Source organism: Pempheris klunzingeri, chromosome 17 (assembly GCF_042242105.1).
Source record: "Pempheris klunzingeri isolate RE-2024b chromosome 17, fPemKlu1.hap1, whole genome shotgun sequence".
Lineage (NCBI taxonomy): Eukaryota > Metazoa > Chordata > Actinopteri > Acropomatiformes > Pempheridae > Pempheris > Pempheris klunzingeri.
The window spans coordinates 12,467,483-12,491,028 of NC_092028.1; the positions used below are offsets into that span (position 1 = coordinate 12,467,483).

The 23,546-nt window shown below is 42.4% G+C and overlaps 1 protein-coding gene across 1 annotated transcript in view; it reads right to left on the minus strand.

Annotated features, from left to right (window-relative positions):
- The window catches only part of LOC139216302 (protein kinase C beta type-like), a 74,418-nt gene that overhangs the window by 17,297 nt on the left and 33,575 nt on the right, over positions 1 to 23,546 (minus strand). The window contains exons 4-9 of the mRNA XM_070847393.1: positions 21,203 to 21,314; positions 20,834 to 20,962; positions 12,876 to 13,032; positions 12,121 to 12,255; positions 10,291 to 10,387; positions 5,973 to 6,116 (exon numbers count right to left, since the gene is read on the minus strand). Of these exons, the coding sequence (XP_070703494.1) occupies positions 5,973 to 6,116; positions 10,291 to 10,387; positions 12,121 to 12,255; positions 12,876 to 13,032; positions 20,834 to 20,962; positions 21,203 to 21,314 (774 nt within the window). The remainder of the gene's footprint in view (positions 1 to 5,972; positions 6,117 to 10,290; positions 10,388 to 12,120; positions 12,256 to 12,875; positions 13,033 to 20,833; positions 20,963 to 21,202; positions 21,315 to 23,546) is intronic.

Consider the following 23,546-nt stretch of genomic DNA (forward strand, 5'->3'; position numbering starts at 1 on the left):
AAATCTAAAATTCGCATGAACTTTGCCTGTTAATCTGTCACCAATATCACTGTAAACAGTGAATGTTGTACAAGAATATAACTATTTACCTAAAGGCAATGTAACTAAGGGGCTGGATGTTAGTGAATGGCCAATTCAAGTTTGAAAGTTTGGCTGTTTGGGTGCCAAGTCGGCCATTGGTTCTCACAGCGCGATCTATGGATTGCCCTTTTGTATTGACAAGCAAAGATTTCAGCCCAGAATTGCGCAGCATATAGAGGCTTTAATTAATCATCGTCCGTGAACTTAATGCCATGCAGCTCTGTCCAGCTTCTCTTTGCCCTTCAAGTACATCAAGGAGGAGAAAAAGAAAGAGTAAGAAGAGAAAGAGGGAGGAAGAGGAGATTATTTCACATTTTACTCTGTTTAGGACACACAGCGTGGGGGCGGATGGAGATAAAGGGAGGTGGATGGGTGAGGAGAGTGGGATTACAAAAGCGGGGAGAGATTGAAGGAGGAGGTGAAGGGCAGGAGGAGAGGAAGGACAGACGGCATGGCAGAGAAATAGATTGGCAGCAGTCAAGCAATCTCGAAATCCTATTTGTTTTAATTGCACATCTGTTTGTAATTACACCAGTGGGACGGACACACACACACACACCATGGATGATGGTTTCATATATAATCTGTGGCTGCTGATTCCTGATGGAGGTGGACAGACAGATGCCAAGAGTGAAACCACTATGAGTTGCCTCTGCGCCGCTGTGTAGATGTGTGTGCACTCGGCAGATTAAGTGTCTCGTGGCCAAGGTCAGGCTCGTGCTGATTGCGGCCTCTAAAACAAAGGAGTAAACGTTTCTGTCTCGTCTCCCTCTCTCAGGTCTCTAGTTTATCGTATCCCGTTCAGCTCTCCTTTTTCATCACCGATTCTTCCCTCTCATTTCTCAATTTCTCCCTTTCTGACTTTCCTCTTCCTTTCTCCCGTCCTGTCCTCATATCTTCTTTCCTGAAGAACCCAGCAGCTGCTGCAAATAGCAGGCAAAAATGTGGGTCAAGTCTCAGCAGGTCAGCCCATAAAAATTGAAGCAGGCTTGTGACCAGGTAACAAAAGTTCAACTCTCTGGACTGAAATCTGTATCGGGGAATTTTAGGAGCGAATGGAACTGTTGAAGGTGTCTCTGCTATGTGTAGAGCAAACCTTACCAAAGAGGAGCTCTGAAGTAATAGTTCAACATTCTGGGAACTACATCTATTCACTTTAGCTTAGCATAAAGACTTTAAATAGGGGGAAACAGCTAGCCTGACTCTGTCCAAAGGGATCAAAATCTCTAAAGATTGATAACTAACAAGATATAATCACTTGCTTGTAGGTGGTTCCTTTGTCTTTATGCTAAGCTAAGCTAACTGACCCCGAGCAGTAACCGCATATTTAATGGACAGATATGAGAGTGATAGAAATCTTCTCATCTAACTCTCAGTGGAAAAGCTGTGGAACAGTGTACTTCACAAAACGTTAAACTATTTTAACCTTGATTTTGTTATCAAATGCATGGTTCCTTCAAGAAATGACATATAGACATCAGTTTAAAGTAACTCTGACAACTTAGTTTTAAGAAGTCTCCACTTTTATGTTTTGATCAACTGTTACTGTGACACTAAGGTAATATCAGAAAGGTTAGGGCTCCGTGCTTCAGAGGGACACAAGGAAGGGGCCCAGGACAATTTTCAGAAACTGAGAAAAATTGTAATTTATGTAAACTATTAGCACAGATGGACTGTTGCACAGATCTGCTCTGCTGAAACCAGCCGACTGAGAGCGTAGCGCTCCACTTCCTATCACTCTGAAACTCATAAAAGTGCTCACCTTAAAACAAGCGAGCAGGCAAGAAGAAAAATGGCCGAGCTTTACATTACATGGCTATGCATGGTGTGTCTGTTGTTCCCACAAGGCTAATTGAGTTTTGGGACCTCTACAAAGGATCTTTCATCCAGTCGTATTTCATATTAAAACTTTTTATTAGGTTTCTTATGGTAATTTGCATAAAACACAGGGTGAACCTAGTGACTTGAAAAATTTTGCAACTGCTCGAATGTTCAAGTTAAGCTGAGTTTGATTGATTTATTGATGTGTTTAGCATACCGTTCCTCTCAGGAAGAAAGACGGACAAGATCTTAAAAAGACCAGTGTGTAAAGAAAACGCCACGGGCTTAATCTCCACCGTGAGCTGCAAACAGCGACGTGGGCTGTCAAGCACAGAGTGAGCAGAACCTCTACCTGCTCACTCATTAATAGTTGCTGTAGATTAATGTCAGCTTAATAATGTAAATGGAAAACATATCACACTCATTATTCTTTTTAGAACTGTCAAGAATATGAGAGTGACCTTATGTCCACTTCATACATTTTTTTTGTCCTATGAGATCAGAAGCTTAGCGGCTTTGCTGTTTATGCCTTATAAATATTCAGGCATGATAATGTAGAGAGGTTATTGGGTATGGGATACAACAGGGAGTGAGCACAGATGGACAAAGACACACAGGTATATATATGTGTGTGTGTGTGTGTGTGTGTGTGTGTGTCTGTGTGTGTAAATGTGTCTTTGCACAGAGGACAGCCACAGTTCAAGAGTGCATTATAATCTTCAGCACTGAAGTCTAGATATCCATTAAAGTTAGATCTGTGCTGGTGATATCCTTTGACAAGTGTGTGTGTGTGTGTGTGTGTGTGTGTGTTTTTGTTCGTGTGGACTCATCACATATGGTGGCAGTGTGACTCTATGTAAATACAAACTCTATAAAGTTGAAACAGAGAGAGGAAGGACACCATCTGGCCCAAAGCTCATTTTATGCAACCACAAGGACGAGGACAAGACCAACGGGAGAGAAAGAAGTCATAAAACCACAGGGTTGCATCCCAAATCAAAACACCTCTGCAGACAAACCGCACGGGACACAAAAGCAACGACCAGAGCTGTTTGGCATCACTACATAATGTCTGTGGTGACAAATCAAGATGAGCATATTAGGCCGTAACTTAACGCTATTAGTTTTATCGTCTCACTCAAGGTCATTTAGGTCACAGTGTCATTCATGAACTGGCTGCTCCACCATGAATGGTGGTGTTTGTTACTGTCGGCGACGCCCTCTTATCCAAGAAAGTTGTTCAGGGTCACTTGACAGAAAAACAGTCCTCAGGATATTAACTGTCATATGTCGTAAAGGATCCCACTGCGTTTTCTCCACTGACCTTGCAGAGTGAATTTACCCAGAGAAAACTAATGAAACCACACTCTGCTGCACTACATTGAACTGCATGACACTGCGCTATGCTGTATTACAGTGGGCTGTGTTGTATTATTCCAAACTGTCATATATCATGTAGTTTATATAGTGTGATCAAATCCACGAGGCGGTGTGTATTTCCTGCCCAGCCCCACACAGACAGCCACTGTTGGACACAGTGGGACTTCTTCACTGTGCCTAAGTGAAGGGAAACATTTACTGTTTTTACTCCTGCCCAAAAACAGCCTTTTCATGATTATTTTTTGGATTCATTAGACTTTATATGTCCCTTAGCAATAATTGAAGGCTTTGTATTTTGGCGTAAAAAAAAAGTCTGCCTAACACACAGTAACTATCGATGTTATCTGGCCAATCCATTTCCGATTTCTATTGCAGTGGTCCGAAGTCTTGGTCCTGATTGGTTCACACAGCCAAAGATACATTTCTCAAAGTTGGGAAAACACATCCACGTTTCTGAAGAGATCATATGGCCTTACACCAAAACGAAAAGTTACACATGGTGTTAACTAGCTAACTTATGAAGGATTGCTTTGATGCGTTTATAACAGATCCAAATGAAAATTCTACGTTGTGTCACAGTGCAACTAAAAGTTGTTCTCTGTGTTTTGGATGGAGAAATATTGCATCAGCAACAGGGTGCACAAGCAGCAGATGTCCACCTACACAACTCGACACATTCCCACTTCCAACTGCAGGAGGGAAGTTAAAGGACAAAGCAATGGAGTCGGAGCGCTGCTGAAACACATGAAGTCAAAAAAAAAAAAAAAATGTGATGTGGCTGTAATTCACAGAGCAAAATGCTCACAACCTGTAATATGTAAATACAGGAATGCACGGTAAACAGAATAAATACAACACACACGTGTGGTTACGTGTGTGTTTCTGCTTGTGGTGTGTGTACGGACGTGACATTACAGATCAGGTTGAAGCGCCGTGCGTGCCCGTGTCTGCCCACGAGATGTGAGTGCGATATGGTTATCATCGCACTGCGAGCATGTCCGCACAGAAATGTTAGCAGCAGCATTGTGATGCAGATGTCCTCAGACGCCGAGGCAGGAAGAGCAGCTCTGAAGGTACCAGCCTCCCACACAAACTCAGGAACCATTAAAATGACACACGCATCACGTGAACGGCTGTTTGCGCATGTGGCTGTGTGTGTGTGTGTGTGTGTGTGTATCTTGGTTTAGAAATACTGTGTGTATTGTGCGTTTCTCTTTCTAAATTCTCTGAGTCTGTATTAACAATACTGGTGTGCACTTACAAAGAATAGTCCTAAATGAGTAATGTGTGTACATATACGTGTGCATGTGTGTGTGTGTGTGTGTGTGTGTGTGTGTGTGTGTGCTGCAACACGGGCAGCACATTGTGTGTTTACGTTGTGTGTTTCTACAGATGGCGTGCCCTCATGTGTATCTGTGCATGTTTTAGGAAATCTGTGTGTGTGTGTCGGGTATTCCTGTAATGATCGACCCTCGGCTCAGTTTCTCCACATTGACGCATCAGTGTTGCTTTAAATGCCCGTTACCATGGAAACAGGCTGCCGGCACACAGGTCTGGTACACAGACAATGGTCTCCCTCTTTCTCTCTCTCTTTCGTTCTCTTTCTCTCCCTCCACCCCTGCTGCTCTACCCAGCGTTTACCCAATTTTCTCCCTCGCTCCCATCTTCCCATTCTCTCTGCTTCTTGCCTTGATTTTCATTCATTCACGTCAGTCTTCCCTCGCTGAGATTTGCCCCTCCTTCCTCGCTCTCTCTCTCTCTCTTTTCATTCAGTCTGACGTTTTACCTCTCTCTCAATTCATTCATGTCAACCTTTGCCGCCATGCTCCCACATCTCTGTCTCTGCCTCCTTTCATCACTCTCTCCACTTGTCACATCATCCTCTTCGTCTTTTTCCCTCCATCCATCTCTGTCTACCTGCGCTTCATCTCCTTTAATTCCCCCTGCCTCTATATTCTCTTTCTGTCCATCTTCTCTTTCCTCGAGGCTGAGTGTGTGGATACGAAGCTCTAATGCTCAGTCCAACACAAACACACACAAATGCTCACAGAGGTGTCCATCATAACACACAATTAGAAAACTATGTCTTTGCATACGCACCATGACTACCACACATAAATACATTCCTTGGGAGTGTGAAGAAACTAATGAGGTATGTCCATACTGCATTTTTTTTCTTTTTTTCTGCTGTGATCTTAAAGCCAGGCTGTAAAAATTACATCATAAGCAATACAACACACCCTTATTCAATACACACGGGAGTTCAGCAGCTAGAGCCTTACTTGGTCTGGTAAGACCAGAAGGATTTGGTGGCTAATGTTTGCAATCTTTAGAGCTTTAGATATATATTGCTGTTTAACTCACACAACTGAGCTACCATACTCCTTAAATTACCATCATGAGGCAACAGCGGCCTAAAAAGAACCTCGGCCTCCATTATGTTTCCTGTGCAAAATTTTGAATTCTCGCAAATATCCTGTTGTCAACCAGGAACGATCCATCCTTTATTGGTGAATATACATTTAACCCCTGAACAATGGCGCTAACATCACAGATATCAGCCTGTACCTATGCATTAACAAAGGTTATCATCGACACAGCAACATACTAAAATATGCACATGTGCCACACACACACACACACAACAGCAGATGAGGTACACACGACACATTACAACAACATGGTCTCACCTTGCCGAAGCTGCCCTTGCCCAGCACCATCAGGAAGTTAAAGTCAGACAGCTTCATGCGGTCTTGGTTGCCATTGGAGTCGAATCGGGACGCAGCATTGGCTGACTTGCCTTCTGTGTTCTTGCCTGGACCGATTTTAGCCCTCTAGATGAGTGAGAGAGAGGAAATAGGCAGCTACATTAGACACAACTGCCAACATTCAAAGAGACCACACGCTGAAAGTGGACTAATAGAGTGTAGTATAATCAAAAAGAAAGTTATGATAAGACGACTAGTCATATAAGACCTTTCAACAGTATTGTTGGATTGCTACCAGCAACAAAGGTGCTATTTGTAGCATTTTAACATCAATAAAAACAAATAATTCCCGTAATTTGATTAACTACATGGTATCATATGAAAAAGGAGCGGTGGCTGTTGTCTCGGTATTACAACAGTTAGAGCTTTCAGGGATCTGCATATTAGCAGATGTTTGAAAAAAGGCCTTGAAGGAATGAAAATCATTCATCAATCAGACTTCATCTCTTCAGCGTGCCAAGAACAGCATCTTTTTTACATTTATGTGAAATGTTGTAACTCTAGAAACTCCAACTGAAACTGTAAGAAATGCTACTAATTATCTGGGTCCAAGTCTTACTGCTCTTGGTAAATAAGCTAAACATGACAATCATATCAAGTCACTAAAATGTTGTTTGACAGTGAAACGCTGTTGCTTGAAAATACTACATATAAGAGGGTGATAGAATATTTCCCCCTGGGGGCAAAGTCATCCAAGATTGGATAACTGCCAACACTACAATGAACAAAAGGAAAACTTGAGAGAAAGTTGACTTTTTAACACTGACATTTTAAGAAGAAACATAAATTTCACACGTCAAAGTAACAAAACAAAACGGGAGAGAGAAGACAAAAATCACAGACGGCCATATTTTAATTGTTTATAAAAAAAAGATCAATCATGCAGTGGAAAAACAAAAAAATTTGAGGCATTTTGATATCACAGAGAAAACTTTTTTGTTGGGGAAGACACGACTGGAAGTGATGAATATGTTAAAAAAAGACCACGTTTTTAGCCGTTTGGTTCATTTATTCTGTGCAGGCACTTCATACTCCACTTCACACTTTCCATAACAAATATGGCCTCCCTGTGAGTCTGCCACTCTATTCAATCATGACTGTCACCACTTCCCTTGTTTTCTGTCTTTCAACCACTCTCTCTCACTCACTCTGAAAGTTTTTCGACCATCTCTCTTTCTGTATTTTCTCAAAAATTCATTTATGCCTCATCTTTATACATTTGGCCCGTGTCTTTGACTTTCCATTTATTCATGTCTGCCACCACTTCCCTGCCCCTCGCCTCTATTTAATTTCCAACTGTCTCTCTCTGTTCGTTCGTCTCTGCCTCGACCTTGTCATGCTCTCTCATCCCGCCTCTGTCGTAACAAAACTGTAATAATCTTACAATCTAATCTAATTATAATCTGATTCGACACTTTATTTAGAAAACAATCACACAGTCGCAGGCAGAGATGGAGGTACAGGGTGAGTACATCTTATCTTAAAGTGCTGATCCTCACCGAGGCTCTCTACACTTCTTCTGCCCTGTGCAGTAATTTCTCCACTGTCTTGTCCTGAAAATTGTCACAGTGAAGCATCCAAGTACTCTGCCGCTCCCCTGCACTGTTTGTTGTGTGTACGTCTGTGTGTGCGCGAGTGGTGCAACCCATACGGTTCTCAACTCATCAATGGATAAAAGGCTCTATCTGTCTCCATCTGTTCTGACACACACACACGCACACACACACACACACACACACACGCACGCACGCACACACAAAGGAGCAGTCGAGGTATTTGTGAGCAGCAGAGCATGCTGAAGGCAACACTCAACGCCTTCAGAGATTAATTCTGCTCTCTGACAGCAGAAATGTGTCCAAGTGTTTTTGTGCACTTCATAAACAGTGGGGGAAAAAAAAAAGATAAGCGGCAGCAAAATCAGATTCTTGAAAACCCCAAATAGTTTAAACACCAGCTCGAGTTGTTCTTCTGCTTTTGTGGATATTGATGTGTTCAAATAGTGATGGAAATACATCTGTACAATTCATTATGAAGTAGCAAACCATTGTCTGTCTCATCCCACTTACTAATGCAGTCTCTCTGTGGCATCCCCTGCTAACATGTAAGAACCGTGACAGCTTGACTATTTAAAAACTACTCCTAAAGACCTTCGCTCTCTTTTACTGCCACAGCTATTGATTATACAGTTAGCATCCGACATTATCAGTGCATTAACACCACCTCCATGACACATATAGCATCATATTTTGTTTGCTTTGACCCATAAAAATGAGGCACACACTCGGGTTTTTGCAAAATAGGACAACTTTAGTCAAAATGTTTTATTTGTATATTAATTATAGTAGATGGGAACATCTTTCTATTAATGTGAATAAATCCCCCACTCTCTCTCTCTCCGTACAACAATCCACCTTCACCCCTCTAACTCTGCTTTGATTTAGCTGCCTGTATGTGTATAAAACAGAGAAGGGAGATAAAAAGAAGGACGGCAAAGGTTAGAAAGAGGAAGGAAAAGGAAAAAAGAAAGAGAAATGTATGACAAAGTGAAATGGGAGGAAAAGGGACAAAAAAAAAAAAGGAAAGACCAACAAATAGTGACAGCAAAAATTCATTTTATGGATCATTTACTTTGTTTTTTTCATGTTTGCTTTGGCAATGTGTGTTTTGATCAAAACTTCATGTCAATAAAACTTCATTAAACTGAAAAATATGCCTCTGCTCCAAATGAGGATGTTTCTGTTCCTTAACTTAAGTAAGAAGAATAACGTTTTCAGTTTAACTGGGTCTGTGCATGCATATGTACAAAATGCATTATTCATTATTCTGACTGTCTTGGTTGTGTGTTTGTCTGATTCTGGATGGGGTGAATGGCGACATCCAGGTCATGTTACCAAAGTGAAATCTCTCTCTGTCTGTCTCTGTGTGTGTCTCTCTCGCTCTCTGTTCCCTCTCTGAGAGATTCACCCTAGAAGCTCCCTAAACGCTTTGTGTGCGCGTGCGGGTGTGTGATAGCTGGCCCCTCGAGATTGTGTCTCAGTGAGCGTCTGAGGACCGTGACCTTGAGGAGATGGAGGGAAAGAAAAGCAGATAAAGAGAGAGGAACACACAGGGGGGCACTGAAGGTGACAGAGGACAAAACAGATAAGTGAAGGAGAGAAAGGGAAGCAAAATGAAGACAGAGAGGAGAGACAAGAGAGAAATGGAGGATAGAAAGGGTGCAATGCCTCCCCATAAAAACAATAAAAATAATTATTATTTCACAGCATGTATCTAAAACTACTGTGGGGTAAAAATGAGTATACCATAGAAAACTAGAGGATGTGTGTGAGGATGGTGATTTAGTGAGTCTTGCACCCTTCACTTCAATTAAACGGAAGCTGGAACATGTTAATAGAATAGTTCAACAGTTTGGGAAATATTCTGATTTGCTTTTGACGAGTGTCAGATGCACTGATCAATACCACTCATGTAGGGTGAATGTGAAGCTATAACCAGCAGCCAGTTAGCTTAGCTTAGCATGGCGACTGGAAACATGGGGAAACAGCTAGCCGGCAAAATCCACCTACCAGCACCTCAAGTTGTTTTTAAACTTCCGCTCATGTATGAGCTGAATTATTTTAATCACTAAGCATTAGAGGGGCTGGTAGTTGGATTTTGTTACCTGTGGCAGGCTAGCTCTCTGACCCTGTTTCCAGTCTGTGTGCTAAGCTAAACTAAGCTAACCATCTGCTGGTGATAGTCTGAGTACAACTGGGAGTAAAGCAGACACAGGTGAGCAAACAAAAGCAAAATTGCCCTCAAAAACCCGCTCCACTTAACTGTGATCAACACATTTCCCACCAACTCTGATGTTTTGTGGCTTTGTGTCAGCAAGACAGAAGGAGGAGCGGAAAAGAGATGAAAAAAAAAGAGGAAAAGCACGGAGCGGGGTTATCCTCTCCACTGCCAAATGTGTTAATGAGTGGGCCTACTGGTCAGCCACACACTCACACACACACACTCTCACACACACTCTCACACGTCTGGACCTGCAGTGTGCCAGACCGGATGGTACTATAAGTGTGCCTGCCAACTGCTAACAGCTCTCCCAGAGAGGCTCTCACTCAGACACACACAGATGCATTGTGCACACACACATTCGCAAGCGCACCATGCTGACACATGCAAACACACGCAGGGGCGCACATTTGCAAACACTTCCGCATTAAAACCACACTAACAGGTGCAACTTCGCACGCACCTCAAACTTCTGCCTCAGCTCCTCGTTGCCCTCCTCCCCCTCCGGAGCGACGGGAACATTGAAGTACTCGCCTTCTTCCTGGGAGAGCAGCTTAAACCTGAAGAGAGAGAATATTTCCAGTCAAATCAATTCCCAATTAGTTTATACAATTTAAGCGTTTAACTGCCGCCATTAGCTGAAGCTGCAGACAGTTAGCGCGGCAATTTAAAGTCCTACAGAATAATCAGCTGATTATTTAGTAATTCACTCTCCTTCATGGTGATCTAGCGCAGGCTGACAGAGATGGGCCCAGAACACAGCTGAGATGCTCGTCATTTAACAAAATCAATGCGATATAATTTTTCATATTGGCCTCATTACAACCTCACACCTCACAGCATCACCACCATATTCAGAGTGAATAACATTGTGATGGGTGTTTACACATTAGTGACACAACTTTTGCACAGTGGGTCCTATTTTCCTTTTCAGCTTTCGTCTTCTCAGAATATTTGGCTCCTGTTGTGATTATTTTTTTATCAGGCAGGATTCCTGCTTTATTCTTTTTTAGTTTAGACTTGTTTGGTGCTCAACAGTCATCACTGCGCGTGGGCAGCACCGTCAACAAACAACAACAGTTTGAAATAGTTTTACGTGGCTGTTGTTGGCAATCTACCAACCCGAGACGTAGTTTTCTGTCTGCATGTTACTAAATGCACAACACATACTGCAACAAATGTGAGAACTTAGGAATGATTTCTTCAAGCTCCAAAGCGCTGTGTCTGAGTCTACACTGCGCTGGGCTTTGATGAAACTTGGAGAAACACATCCACTAACTTATATTGGTACAAGAAGGCATCTGTTTCACTTAGTATTAAAATTATTAGTTACATTATTAAGAAAAATCAGCAATGAGATCAGACCTGTGCGATCTGTGTGGAAGAGGTAATAGCTGATATCTCTAACTTCAGATATTCTTCTTCTTATTATTATAATGATAATATATAATGGCATGTTAGAGGCTGAGGAAATCACGGCCAATCACATTCATTTATTTTCATCTCTTTGAAACGCTGAGCTCATCATAACTCATGACATTTTGAAAATCCTGTGGAGAGTTTTCCTCAGAGGAAACTTATTATTGTCCAGGATGTGGAGAATAGCAATGCAGCTCAGATATACTAATGACAACAAATCAAATGTATGAAATTAACAACAGAATATGCAGTCTTTTACACACTTCAGCAGAGTAAGATATTGTCAAAAGCTCAGCTCTTTTGAAGATAATTATTGCCCACAGAGGGCAATAACAGAGAAACACACAGGATTTTAGCTTTAAACCTCTACTGTCATGTTCATGTCACTAACTCTGGTGAGCAGGTGTGAGGATTTGGAGCTGCACATAGATGGAGTAGTGGAAAACACACACTTGCACAGGTTTCCTCTGCTCTCCTCTGAATATCAGCTTTTTAATGGCATCTCTCCACCTCCACCATTCCACCTCAAACGTTGGCATCTTATTAAAAACCCTGACAGAGCAGCGTCAGCAAAAAGAGAGGAAGATAGAGAGATATAGAGTCTGAGCTGGAGACAGAGTCAGGGAGGGAGGGAGGGGGGGGGGGTGAGATAAAGAAGAAGAGATAAAGAGACAGGGTAGAGATGCTTTGGCACTGAGTATCACCAGAATAAAAAGAGGAGCTCCAACTTAAGTATTTCTCCAACAGTGCAGTAATGAACAAGGTCACCTTCACTCTCCCTCCTCCTCTACCTGTGCTGTTGCTCTGCCTCACGTCCCCCCCCCCCCCATCCATCTATCCATCCATCCATCCCTCCCTCCATTTTTCATCTCACCATCCTTCCACTCCTTGTTTCTGGAGCTCCGAGATGCCGAAGGACATTGATCCCATGAAGTCGTTGCGGCTGGTCAGGTCCCAGTCCCACACCTCCACCGACAGGCGGCGGTCCTTATCGTACTCCTTCAGGTGGCTGGGAGAGAAACAAGGACAATCAACAGTTGGACTGTGGCTGAGAGTGGCACAGCCATCTTGGATTTATCATTTCCATTCCTGTCCTGTCACGACAATGTGTGGCTTCTGAAGGTGCTGAGCACAGTTCAGAGTCACAATCAGATTCCGCCTCATTTTCCAAATACAAGAAATATAATAGTAGCTGTCTTCACGCTGCATTGAGACCACACGTATTTGAAGCAGTTTATTAAAACTATTTTGATTCGCTGGTTAGGTGCAAACAGGGCTTTTCAAACTGAACATCTGCACCTAGATGCCTGAAAATGCAAATCTCAGTCCTTCATGCATGTTATTAAGAATGTAATTAGAGCCAACTGCAGGAAACGACCCCAAAAGCAAGGTTTTATGAATAGAAGGAGCCAGATGTTTTTATCTGAGCGCCAGCGGTTACACATGCTTGGAAAGCTGAGCATAATGTGATGCTCTTAAACCAGAGCATCGAGTGAGTGAGAGATGAAAAACAAGGAGGAGAGATAAACTTGGAAAAGACCGAACGAAGGCAAAGAGAAGAAAGAGAAAGACAGGCAGAAAAATAAATGAAATAAGAGACGACCAAAAAGCGGTGTAATAAAGCCTTACAATTTAAAGGTCTCGTTCCAGGTGGGGTTGAGGCTGCACTTTATGGTTCTTGTCTTCTGTTTACTCTCGCTGCGGGGATCTGGGATCAGTTTAAGCTTCACATAGGGGTCTGACAGACCGTTGGGGTCCATAGGAACCAGATTTTTGCCCTCTTTGACTGGTATGAAAAAAAAAACAGGAGAGAAAGGGAAAGAGACACGAAAAGAGGGGGAGAGGGTGGGTGAAGGAAGAAACAAATTGGGATTGAGAAAAAGAGATTTCAGGTACAGTCAATTTGATTTCAAATAAGCGTCAGTAACAATGACATTTTGTGGACGGAAACAGTTTGTGTGTGTGTGTGTGTGAGTGCAAAGCAAAGAACTTTATCATAGCAAAATCAGAATCTTACCGTAAGTTAGCATTTTTTCCATATGAAAAAATAAAATACACAATACTATATATCTCTAACATTTTACGAGTATCCATCAAACAAACAGGAGTATAAGAGAGGATCATGAATTGCTTAAAAGTGAATTTTGAATGACAAAATACAATGGTAGCAATAATAATAACCAAATAAAATTAAATTAAACGCAACTTATAGTACGCCACTTAAGGGTTAGTAATGAAAATAATAATAATGTAATTTCTTTACATTTACTGTACAAATTTTGAGTTGCATTGCCTGCTGTTGGTTTCATATCTATACTTATGCTCATTTCCCTTTACTTCCTTCTCTGAGCCTCGTGGACAATATTGGAGAAGCTGGTGTGGTCTGTCCTCTCCATTCATTTTTCTTAAAACCTATAAGAGGGGTAAAGTGACTGAGAAAATACACCACACACCTGTATGTACTGTATATTCCACTCTGGCAGGTGGGTTCAAATACACCCTCACTGTACTTGTCCATATGACCCGGAGTCATGTGCCATTAAATGATGATCGTAGAATTTTATTCAGAACCTGCCAGTTAATTAAGCCTAACCAATATTTAGGCTGGCAGGTGTTATTTCCAGCTTTGTATATATATATATGTGCGACCTGAATTTGTTAAGTACTTCCTGTCAATAATCTACTTAGCAAAACTCTCCCCTGAAACCAGCAAATTAAGTTAGGCATGGCAAATTTGAGGCGATGGAAAACACACACACACACACACACACACACACCAGAATCCCTACAGTTGTACTGGGGGTTAAAGCCTTGAGGTTGCCAGATCTGCCTGTAATGACCATGTAGACAGATGAAGGTTGCCAGTTCCAACACTAATCCTTCTTTTGTGGCCGTCTGTCATTGGGCTGTAATTGTATTCCAGTGGCGTAAAATCCCCTGCGATTGGGGTCTGTATGTGTGTGTGTGTGTGTGTGTGTGTGCAATTATTGTTGCTGGTCAAGCTGTGAGGTCACATCCAATTACCAGAAGCAATGCTGGTGCTACTGCGTCTTGCTAAGGAAGCACACACTCACACGCTCACACACACACACTCACACCTTTCCCTCCCCTGTACAACCACACATACATACATACACACACCCCCACACACACATGCACAGCATAAAGTACTTTGCTGATGTAGCTCAATAATTGTGTTCTGTGGAAAAAGACAGGCGGAAGAATGGCAGAGGAAACAATGATAAGCTGAGATAGGATGTGCAATGTTGCGTGTATACTGTGTTGGGGCAAAAGATTCTGAAACATTTTCCTTTCAAATCTTGCTTCCTTAAATACTCGAATGAGACGGCAACCTTGGACAACTGAGGAGCAGGAGTTTGGCTCATGAATTCTGATCAAAGAAGAGACTAACTCACTGGTTCAAGTTGCTGCCTCTCAGCCTCACACATCATTTCAGACTTCACCTTGCCAGACAGGTGACATTCCTTATTTATTACCTTTAAAGACCACTTCTTCTGATCTGACCCTGCCAACTGCCTTGAGATCCATCTACAAATGCAGAAACCTAAAAATAGGTCTCTTGGTATTTAAATTCACGGGTCACTAAAACTAAGAATCTGGCTACACTTATTGTTAACTTTCTTTTGAACCCTAACCCTTTGGTTCAGCTGGTTTAGGGATCAGAAGACAACATGAAGTCTCGTGGAGTGACATGTTACTCATTCATTTGAAAATCTTGAATAGCAGTGACTAGAGGTCCTCAGTGAGACCTGATCCAGGACTTGAGGTGCGTCGGGGTCTCAATATGTTTCACACCCGACCCGAGCAGACTCTGTATCAGCTCTGATCCTGTGCTGCTGCCTGAGTGGGTTGGTTCTCTCTCTTTATTTGGGTCTGTTTTACCGACAGCATTTTGAATCCAATCTAATCATCCCACTTCAGTCTATTTTGGGTCTATTTCAATTCAAGTATGTCTGTTCTGCGGTCCCTTTGGATTGAATTCTTTTTTGTTGAAAATAATTTGTGAAATCTGAGTTTGGGAAGGTTTATTTCAGATCACTACCTGCCAACCTGCATCATTAGCACAACATAGACACAGTGTAAGGTGGGGCGAGCAAAATTATGGCTGCTGATGGCAAATTATGCTGAACTAAATGTATTTCCCTGGTAGTCCCTGGTAAGGAGCAAATGAGGAAAAAGTTAGATGTGAGTATTAGACAAGGCTGCATGAGGACTTCACAGATGAAGAGGGGCTGCACTACAAGAGAAGAAAAGGGAGGAGACAACATGTTGCGTACAGCAAATTGATGGGTGAATGACAAATTTAGAGTAAAGGTCACATAATACTGAAGCTGGTTCTTCTTGTATTGTCACCATAAATGAAAGGCACCTGAATTCAACTGAGAGTGACACTTTTCTGCCTAACATGACGCTGAAACATGGGTCAAATAGCTGTTGTTCAGTGGCTACTGAAAAAAAAACACACAATTTTACAATAGAAGGCAAAATGTATTTTACAATTAACAATTGAGATGCAAAGCACTCGGAGCTGCGGGGAACATGCAGCATCCTTTCAAACCATCAAACCATGACTGAAGGGAGAGTTTCCTGGTGAGCTCTCAGCATGAGAAAACCTCAAGAAGTCAGAGAAATGAGGTTTTCATGCTGTTAAAGCGCTATGCTACGCTAAGCTGCGAGAGGTTAACCACAGAACAAACCCAGCGGCCAGCATTAAACCCTCAGCGGAGCAGGTCAATAAATATTAGATGATGCCTGTTAAAGTGACCATCAAATGCTGGTTGAGGGGAACTATAAAGAGGGTAGCATGCCAAATAGTCTCATAGGACACTTACAGTAAATAGAGGAGTGTGTGTGTGTGAGTTTGCGTGTGTGAGTGCTTGTGCATGCACAGGTGTGTTAGGTGCATGTGGTCGTGCGTGCATGTGAGGAATTCTTGCTTGCAGACGGTATGTGCTAATTGCAGAGAGCATGTTTTTAGGTTTGTGTATAGATGTGTGTGTGTATGTGTGAGTGAGAGAGAGAGAGAGAGAGAGAGAGAGCGATATATAGCGTGTGTATTCCAGTCTATGGGGAGGGCAAGTGGAGATAAGAGTGCAGTTACAGCAGAATACTGTATGTGCGCAACAGCGTGGGCGTTGGCAATGCACCTTTTCCCATGTGAAGCAGCCTCATCGGAGCCTTAGCAGGTTTCTTATGTTCCGTGCGCCTTCTGCACCTGTCTGTGTATGTGCTGCAAAATCAGCTACGTCTTTACAGATAATTTCATCTTGAGGACGGTGAAACAATACTGATGGTCATGTCGAGCACATTTGTGTGTTACCTTTGAGGTGTCTGAACAAGAACAAGTGCCACCAAGAGGCCTGATAAAGAGTCTAAACCTCTGTGTGTGGGATCAACATCTGTACTAACTACAGCAATCAAACTCTTAAATGGGTCTAAAGAGACAGATGTTGACTTGATCTTAATACTTGATCCTATATTCCTACATGTGTTGTCAGCCTAAAACTACACGGGTTAATTTAGGACTGTTACTTCAGGGACAGGAATTGTGTGGGGTTTTTTTCTCCATTCATGAATTGTTGATTGATTTGCACCATAAGCCTGGCTGAGTGTGTTTGCAATGCACTGAAGAGACAGTCTGACTAACAAATCTGAGGCACTAAAAAAAAAACTACAGGTGTAACATCAGTTCATTTCTACTGTACAACATGACCTGTGGCCAAATGCCATTCCTATTCGGTAGTCGTTAAGTAACTCTGCTGTCGGCTTTTCTAGTCACATTCAGGACATTTTTGGGCAAACAGGAGTCTCAATAATCTCTGCAGGTTGGAGAAACTGTGCTTAGCATGTGTTTAGCTTTTAGTCTCGGAGCAAATGTGTTAAACCACTGCTAAATCTTAGCTCAGTTAGCTTGGCTTTTGCACCAACAAATGTCTGAAACCCATTCCTTCACACCTTTCCCACATTTGACTTGGGACGGTTGACTCCCACAACTTTCCAACAGCAAAAATCCAACATTCAGAACTTCACATAGCAATCGGTGAGCTGTGTAGAGTTGTGCAAGAAAGCATGGCTTTAACCTCCAGCTCCGTTTTCTCATTCTTCACACTACTTTTGATGTGAAATATCCGACTGTAACAGCATGAACGCATTCCAGGTGAGACAGTGTACAAATATTTCAAACATTATGACGGCTGGCTTTTCATTCTGCCTTTCAGAAAAGCTATAAACACTTCTGCCCTCTGATGCGGTCAGATGAACTAACCGTTTATACTTCAGCCATTAGGCAGCGTGTGCAAAGCGGGGGGGGGGGGGGGGGGGCACTATTCAAGGCCCCAATTCCATGTCCCACTGCATTTTCCCTGCTGGTGCGTCCTTGAGCTAGATGCTGATCCTCCATCTCCATGGGCACTGCTCTGCCGCTGACCCTGAGCTCTGATCTACTAGCAAAAGGGGAGGAGGAGGGGGGGGGTGGGCGACCTAAAAGTGATCAATAAAGTGTCACTTTACACCCATGTCAATTGCTTTGATTAAATCCAGTCCACAGCACATACGTCTCTCAGAGCAGCAGCCATTTCCACCAGCTCCTGCTACGTTAAGCTGTAGAATAGTTCCTAGTGGTTCATATTCATTCTCTGTTGTTGTGGGGATTTTTTTTTCCTCCACCTCACTGCAATGAGAGAACAAGCTGCTGATGGCTCCACACTGACCCCTGTGGACATAAACGAGTACTACACCTGCTTCTGCCTCCTATTATTGCCGATAAACCACAGAGGAAAAGATTTTTTATTAGTGTATTCTGCACAAAAATTGCTACTTCAATTTTAAGTTTGAAAGTGTAACCACCCACACCCTTTGCTGGCTGGACAATAACGGTAATGCATTCTGAGACTGATCGACGGAGAGGAATAAACTGTGTAAAATAAGAACATTAGATGTCAATTTTCCCTGACATTTTCTGCACATTCTGCTCTATTTCATTCTATTCTGTTCTGTCATGTAGCACTTGTGAGGTTTAGCCTTTATTGCTGTCCTGGCAGCCTGTGTGTGTGATAAGTCGGCTGCTCTCTTATCATTTCCCACAGTAAATCCCAGCTAATGATCAGTCTATGAGCGTGGGAACCAGGAAGAGAGAGTGGGAGATCAAGACAGAAAAAGGGGGGATGAAACCGTGCAAAAAACGAGCAGAAACTACTTTTACATGCAGAAATTGACACATTTGATGTATGTATCGTCTCTTTGCAGGATAACCTGAAAGCGTACATAACCATTTTATTGATACTTAGTGGAGATCGGTTGTATTTTTCACTGATAATCAGATTCTGTGCATTGATTATTTATTTTTTACCTTCTCGGACCTGAATCAAAGACAAATTTCCATTAAGTTACATCTAGTAAGTGATTAATTTTCAGATCTTGATTACAAGGGCAAAAATAAATCAACTCCATTTTACCTGAGCTGCAGGTAGAACACAATCCGTATAATGGGACACGAGATTAACTGAGTATGCACATTAGATAACGCTCTCTCTTCAACTCATTTTGCACCAGAGCACACATTGGTTTTATTCCACATGACATGAGATTAGAGTGAAGTCTAATTTTAGCCAAAGTTGATTCTACATTAAGAAAGTCTGATGTTTTCAGTTTGAGGCACAGGTGTGTTTCAGTTGACAGGCACGGAGCAAAGTTAATGCAAACCTCTGCTGCCATCTGCAGGTACGACAAGGCACTACAAGAGCACCATTACTATTATTTTCAAGGCAAATCAGCTGAATAAAACATGAGGCAGGTCAAGGAACTCTATACAGGAAAGAGGTGAGCCTATGTTTCACCTCTGTCATGACATAAGCCAGTATAAATTCATTTCACTAGCAGAAAACATGCTAATAATTTCACCATATGCTGATGCAAAAGAAATAACTAAACTCCCTCAACATGATTTGTTATCTAATCTAACTTAACTCAACTAAATGTGATGGGTTTTGATGTGACAAGTCCCTTGGGTGCAAACGCTGAAGAAAGCAAAGCAAAGTGGCATTTTATTGAAGCTCAGCGCAGTCATTCTTACTGCTGTGGAGAACAGTGTTCACATATGAGTGCACTAATGATTAATATTCAATTTTTCTAGTGAAGCTTGGCTGACAGGTCAGCAACTTCCTGCTTCATATTCATACAGCTTGCACTGTTCAATCCAAGGAAGCTGCCACACAAAACCATAAAAGCCCCGAAGGCTTAAAGAAAGAATCCTGCAGTAGCACTCATTAAACATGCCGTGTATTTCTTTGATAAATGTGTTGTTTGATGATGTATTTTATCTGCAATTATTACTCGCCAAACGTAGATGAAGATGCTTCCAGAAACATTCTAAACACTCAACTCGGTAAATGTTAAATTCAACCAGCATGCAGGAGATCATGGGAGGAAAAGACAGACTACTTATGTACACCCACAGTATCATAAATACACCAGAGCACGGTGCAAAAGGTCGACAGCGAAAACTCTCTCTCTGCGGCTCTAACTACATCATCCAAATCACTTTTGCTCTCAATTTACATTAATAACCCAGAGAAGACCGCTGCTTTTCACTGAACAAATCGAGCCAACAACTCCCGCTCTGCTGGTCGTCGAAAAAAAGCATTCTGGGAAATAGGGAACACTTGATCATGCGGTCTGAAACAAGACCCCAAGGAATCAGTTCCTGAGGTACAACTAAATAGGGTAGATTAAGTGACTACAATGACATTAAATAAAAATTTTCTCAAAACAATTATCCCAGATGGTGTAAGAATATCTCGACAGTAGTGGCCTGCTGATCTCGCTTTACATAGCTACCCCTCCCCGTAGCACATCTTATGTCTTAAAAGTGGTTCATAATAGAGTGGCAATAGAACACCTACATTATTTGCTTATATAAAAATATTTGCTTGGAAGGATTTTGAAAGCGAGAGGAAACTGTTCTGCTTGTGTACACATACTGTAAAAGAGGAGACACCCTGAGCTGCGATCCAGCCGTGTAATGAAACCAGCCCAGTGGTAATACTGTAAGTAAGGCCAGTCATACGGTGGCAGTGTTAGTGGCAATGAGGCTAATGGCGGTTATCACCCCGACAGCTAAACACAAATGCCTCAGTGGGTGAATGTGTGTGACACACTATATGAATGGCTCAGGCTCCTGTTTTTCCTCTTTCTGGCTGTTCACAGTCGCGTAACAGCTAATTCAGTCTAGAAACCATGGAAATAATCTTTTTTTATAAGAAAATATATCGTGGACTTCCTACTTGTTTCATAGATGTGATCAGATGGTTGATAGCAAACCAATATTCAGAGAAGGCCTGTTATATACTCCAGTCTACGTCTCTAGGGTGTGGTTTTAGTGTCAGTCACACACATATTTCACACTCTATGAAGTATGCTGTAGATCTACCAGTAGGGGGAGACAGATGACTGATATATTCAAACATGGATATACAGTCTGGGCAAAGAGAAAACCTTTGTAGCCGGTGACTGTGACAGTGACCGACAGTGTGTACATGTGTGTGTGTGTGTCTGTGAGATAAACTTACTAGTAACAGTGAGTACATTAGTCTTGACCTCAGCGGTGAGCTGGAGGCGACCTCTCCTCTCAGTGTGGTCTGTCCCACACAGACTTGGCACATTGGCCACACAGCGCTTATGGATGTTCATCATACAGTCTGGAAAACACGCAAACACACAAACACACGCAGATGTATTTATAATGCTGTTTAACAGTGTAGTCTCTAAACAAAGAGTGGTTGTAAGAATCACTACATTATTTTTCTATACATCACACTGGGTGAGATCATCAGATGAATGTACAATAAAATGATACAGTATATTTGTGCTAATGGTAACATTATCCATCCAAAAAAAGTGAGAGGCGTGAATGGATGCGTGTACTATGGAGCACGTACGGTCACATCTCATGCCCTGGTGTAAGAGGCCGTAGAGCAGAGAGCCACAGTGGTCGCAGAAGGTCGGGCTGGAGTAGGTGTGGATCTTAAACTTATGCTTTGCCCTCGGATCCTGGAAGGAAGGAAGAATTATTCATTAAAATCCATATACAGTCACACGTGTCGTCTTCTCCCTCGTCGGTAGAAAGCATCAGAATAAAGTGGTTAACAATGATTTGCTCCTGTGCAGTACAGGTGTTTCTGAAAATATCATGTGAAGCTAAAATAAAAGTTTAGCATTTAAAAAGGTTTGCCATATGTGCATTAACTAATCATTTGATAAAAATAATGAATGTCTGACAGATGTAACAATTTGTTTCCATGCTCTTCCATCACGCTGGGCTTTATTCATACCCATCAACGCCCTACATAACTATCGCTCTCTCTTTTTTTCTCCACCTTCCACCTCTGCACACATTCTGTATACAGACTATGGAGCATTTATTTACATGGGCATCTGCACTGTAATCTGATCAAGATTAGTTTCATCAGAACTGCTCACATCAGAAAGACTACAAAGGCTGTCGCATGTGTGTGTGTCTCTGTATGGACTCAGTCTTCCATGAAGTTTGTTAAAGGCCCTATGAATTAGAACAGAGATACAGCAGGTAGGCAAGAGTTCACGTCAATCTATGCCCCACCCACCCACCCACCCACCCACCCACACACACACACGTACAGACTGACTGACTAAAAACCAAATTGACTGGTTTTGATTTTGAATGAAGAAAAAGAAGCTTGGTTACCAGTTCCTCTTTTTATGAACAAAAGCGTAACTGAGGCAGAAACACAGACCTGTCTGATGTGTGTTCATGTGTGAACCTGCAACCACGGCCAAGTCAGTATACAGACCTGCACCTCGCTGTGGTTTCAGCGGATTACACACACACACACACACACCGACTTGTGTAACTGATGACCACAGAGGGACAGCTTATTCACAGACACCAACACACACAGAAACGCAGCACAGATTGGATGCTCTCACCCACAGACGGTGAGAGCATCCAATACACCACTTGAGAGGGATTCAGGTAGTGCGGTGAGGCGGGGATACTTAAAGGTAGGAGTTTAAATGTTTCTGCCAAGGGGGATCAGTGTTACCAAACATAAAGCTACAGTATTTAATATGAATTTGCAAAAAGATCTCCTCAAGTCTAAGATGCTTTGATGCCATTAAATACACAAGTGCCTACTGCCAAAGCAAATATTTGCTGCTACAAAACAATTCAGGTGGCAACCATAAGTATTTGGTGTGTAGACAGTTTTCTTTGACATGTGTGTGTTCGTGTCCTTTCACCTCATGAGTGAGAAAAATGAGCTGATTGATTTCTTCCTTTCTTCCACACCTGTCCTGGAAAATAATGTTTAATTTAGGCTGCCACTGCCTGAATTATACCCAGTTTCCCCAAGGTGTCTTCAGAGGTGTGTGTGTGTGTATGTGTGTGTGTGTGTGTGTGTGTGAAAGTGTGTGTGCGGCTGCCTGTCATTGCCTTTGTAGGTGTGTGGGTTCCTTTGCACAACTGTGTATGTGTTTGCATTCGTGCCTGTGTGTTTGTTTCTCTGCTGGTTCGTCTTTCTCAAGGACAAGACCAACTCCTGCTTGTTTTCGCTCCTCTAAAAAACAAGGGAACATTGTGCTCCTGAAGCTCCAGTGATGAGCAACAGCAGACAGTGAGTGATATGAGGGCTGATGAGAGAGGGTGCCAGCTTCTTCACAAACACTAATGATTAAATACAGCCACTTCAGAAATCCAAAATCAGAAAACAAGAAAGCAGGAAATGAGTAAGTGATGAACAGAGCACAGCTGAGACTGATGGGAATATCATAGGCTTACCATGTATTTGGTCACAAACCAAAGTATTGAACAAACTAACATTTTGACCTGATGATGTTAGTGGAATCAAAATCAGGGGTTCCACAAGGTTTATTCCTGGGTGCTGGAAAGGAGGCTCCGGCTGATAGTCAAACCTCAGATTCAGGAGGAACAATGCAGATTCTGTCCTGGAACAGTGGACCATCTTTTCTCTCCTGGGATTGTTAGAGAGGTCATGGGAGTTTGCCCATCCAGTGATTTGTGATATTCATGGAGAGGATCTCAAGATGCATCGCAGGTGAGGAGAGTGCTGGTTTGGAAGCCTTTGTATTGCATATATTGTATTTTTGCAGATGACATGGTACTGTTCTTCAGACCATGACCTCCTGCATGTGCTGGGGTGGTCTACAGCTGAGTGTGAGGCGGCTGGGATGAGAGTCAGCACCTCTGAATCTGAGGCCATGGTTCTCTACTGGAAAATGGTTGGG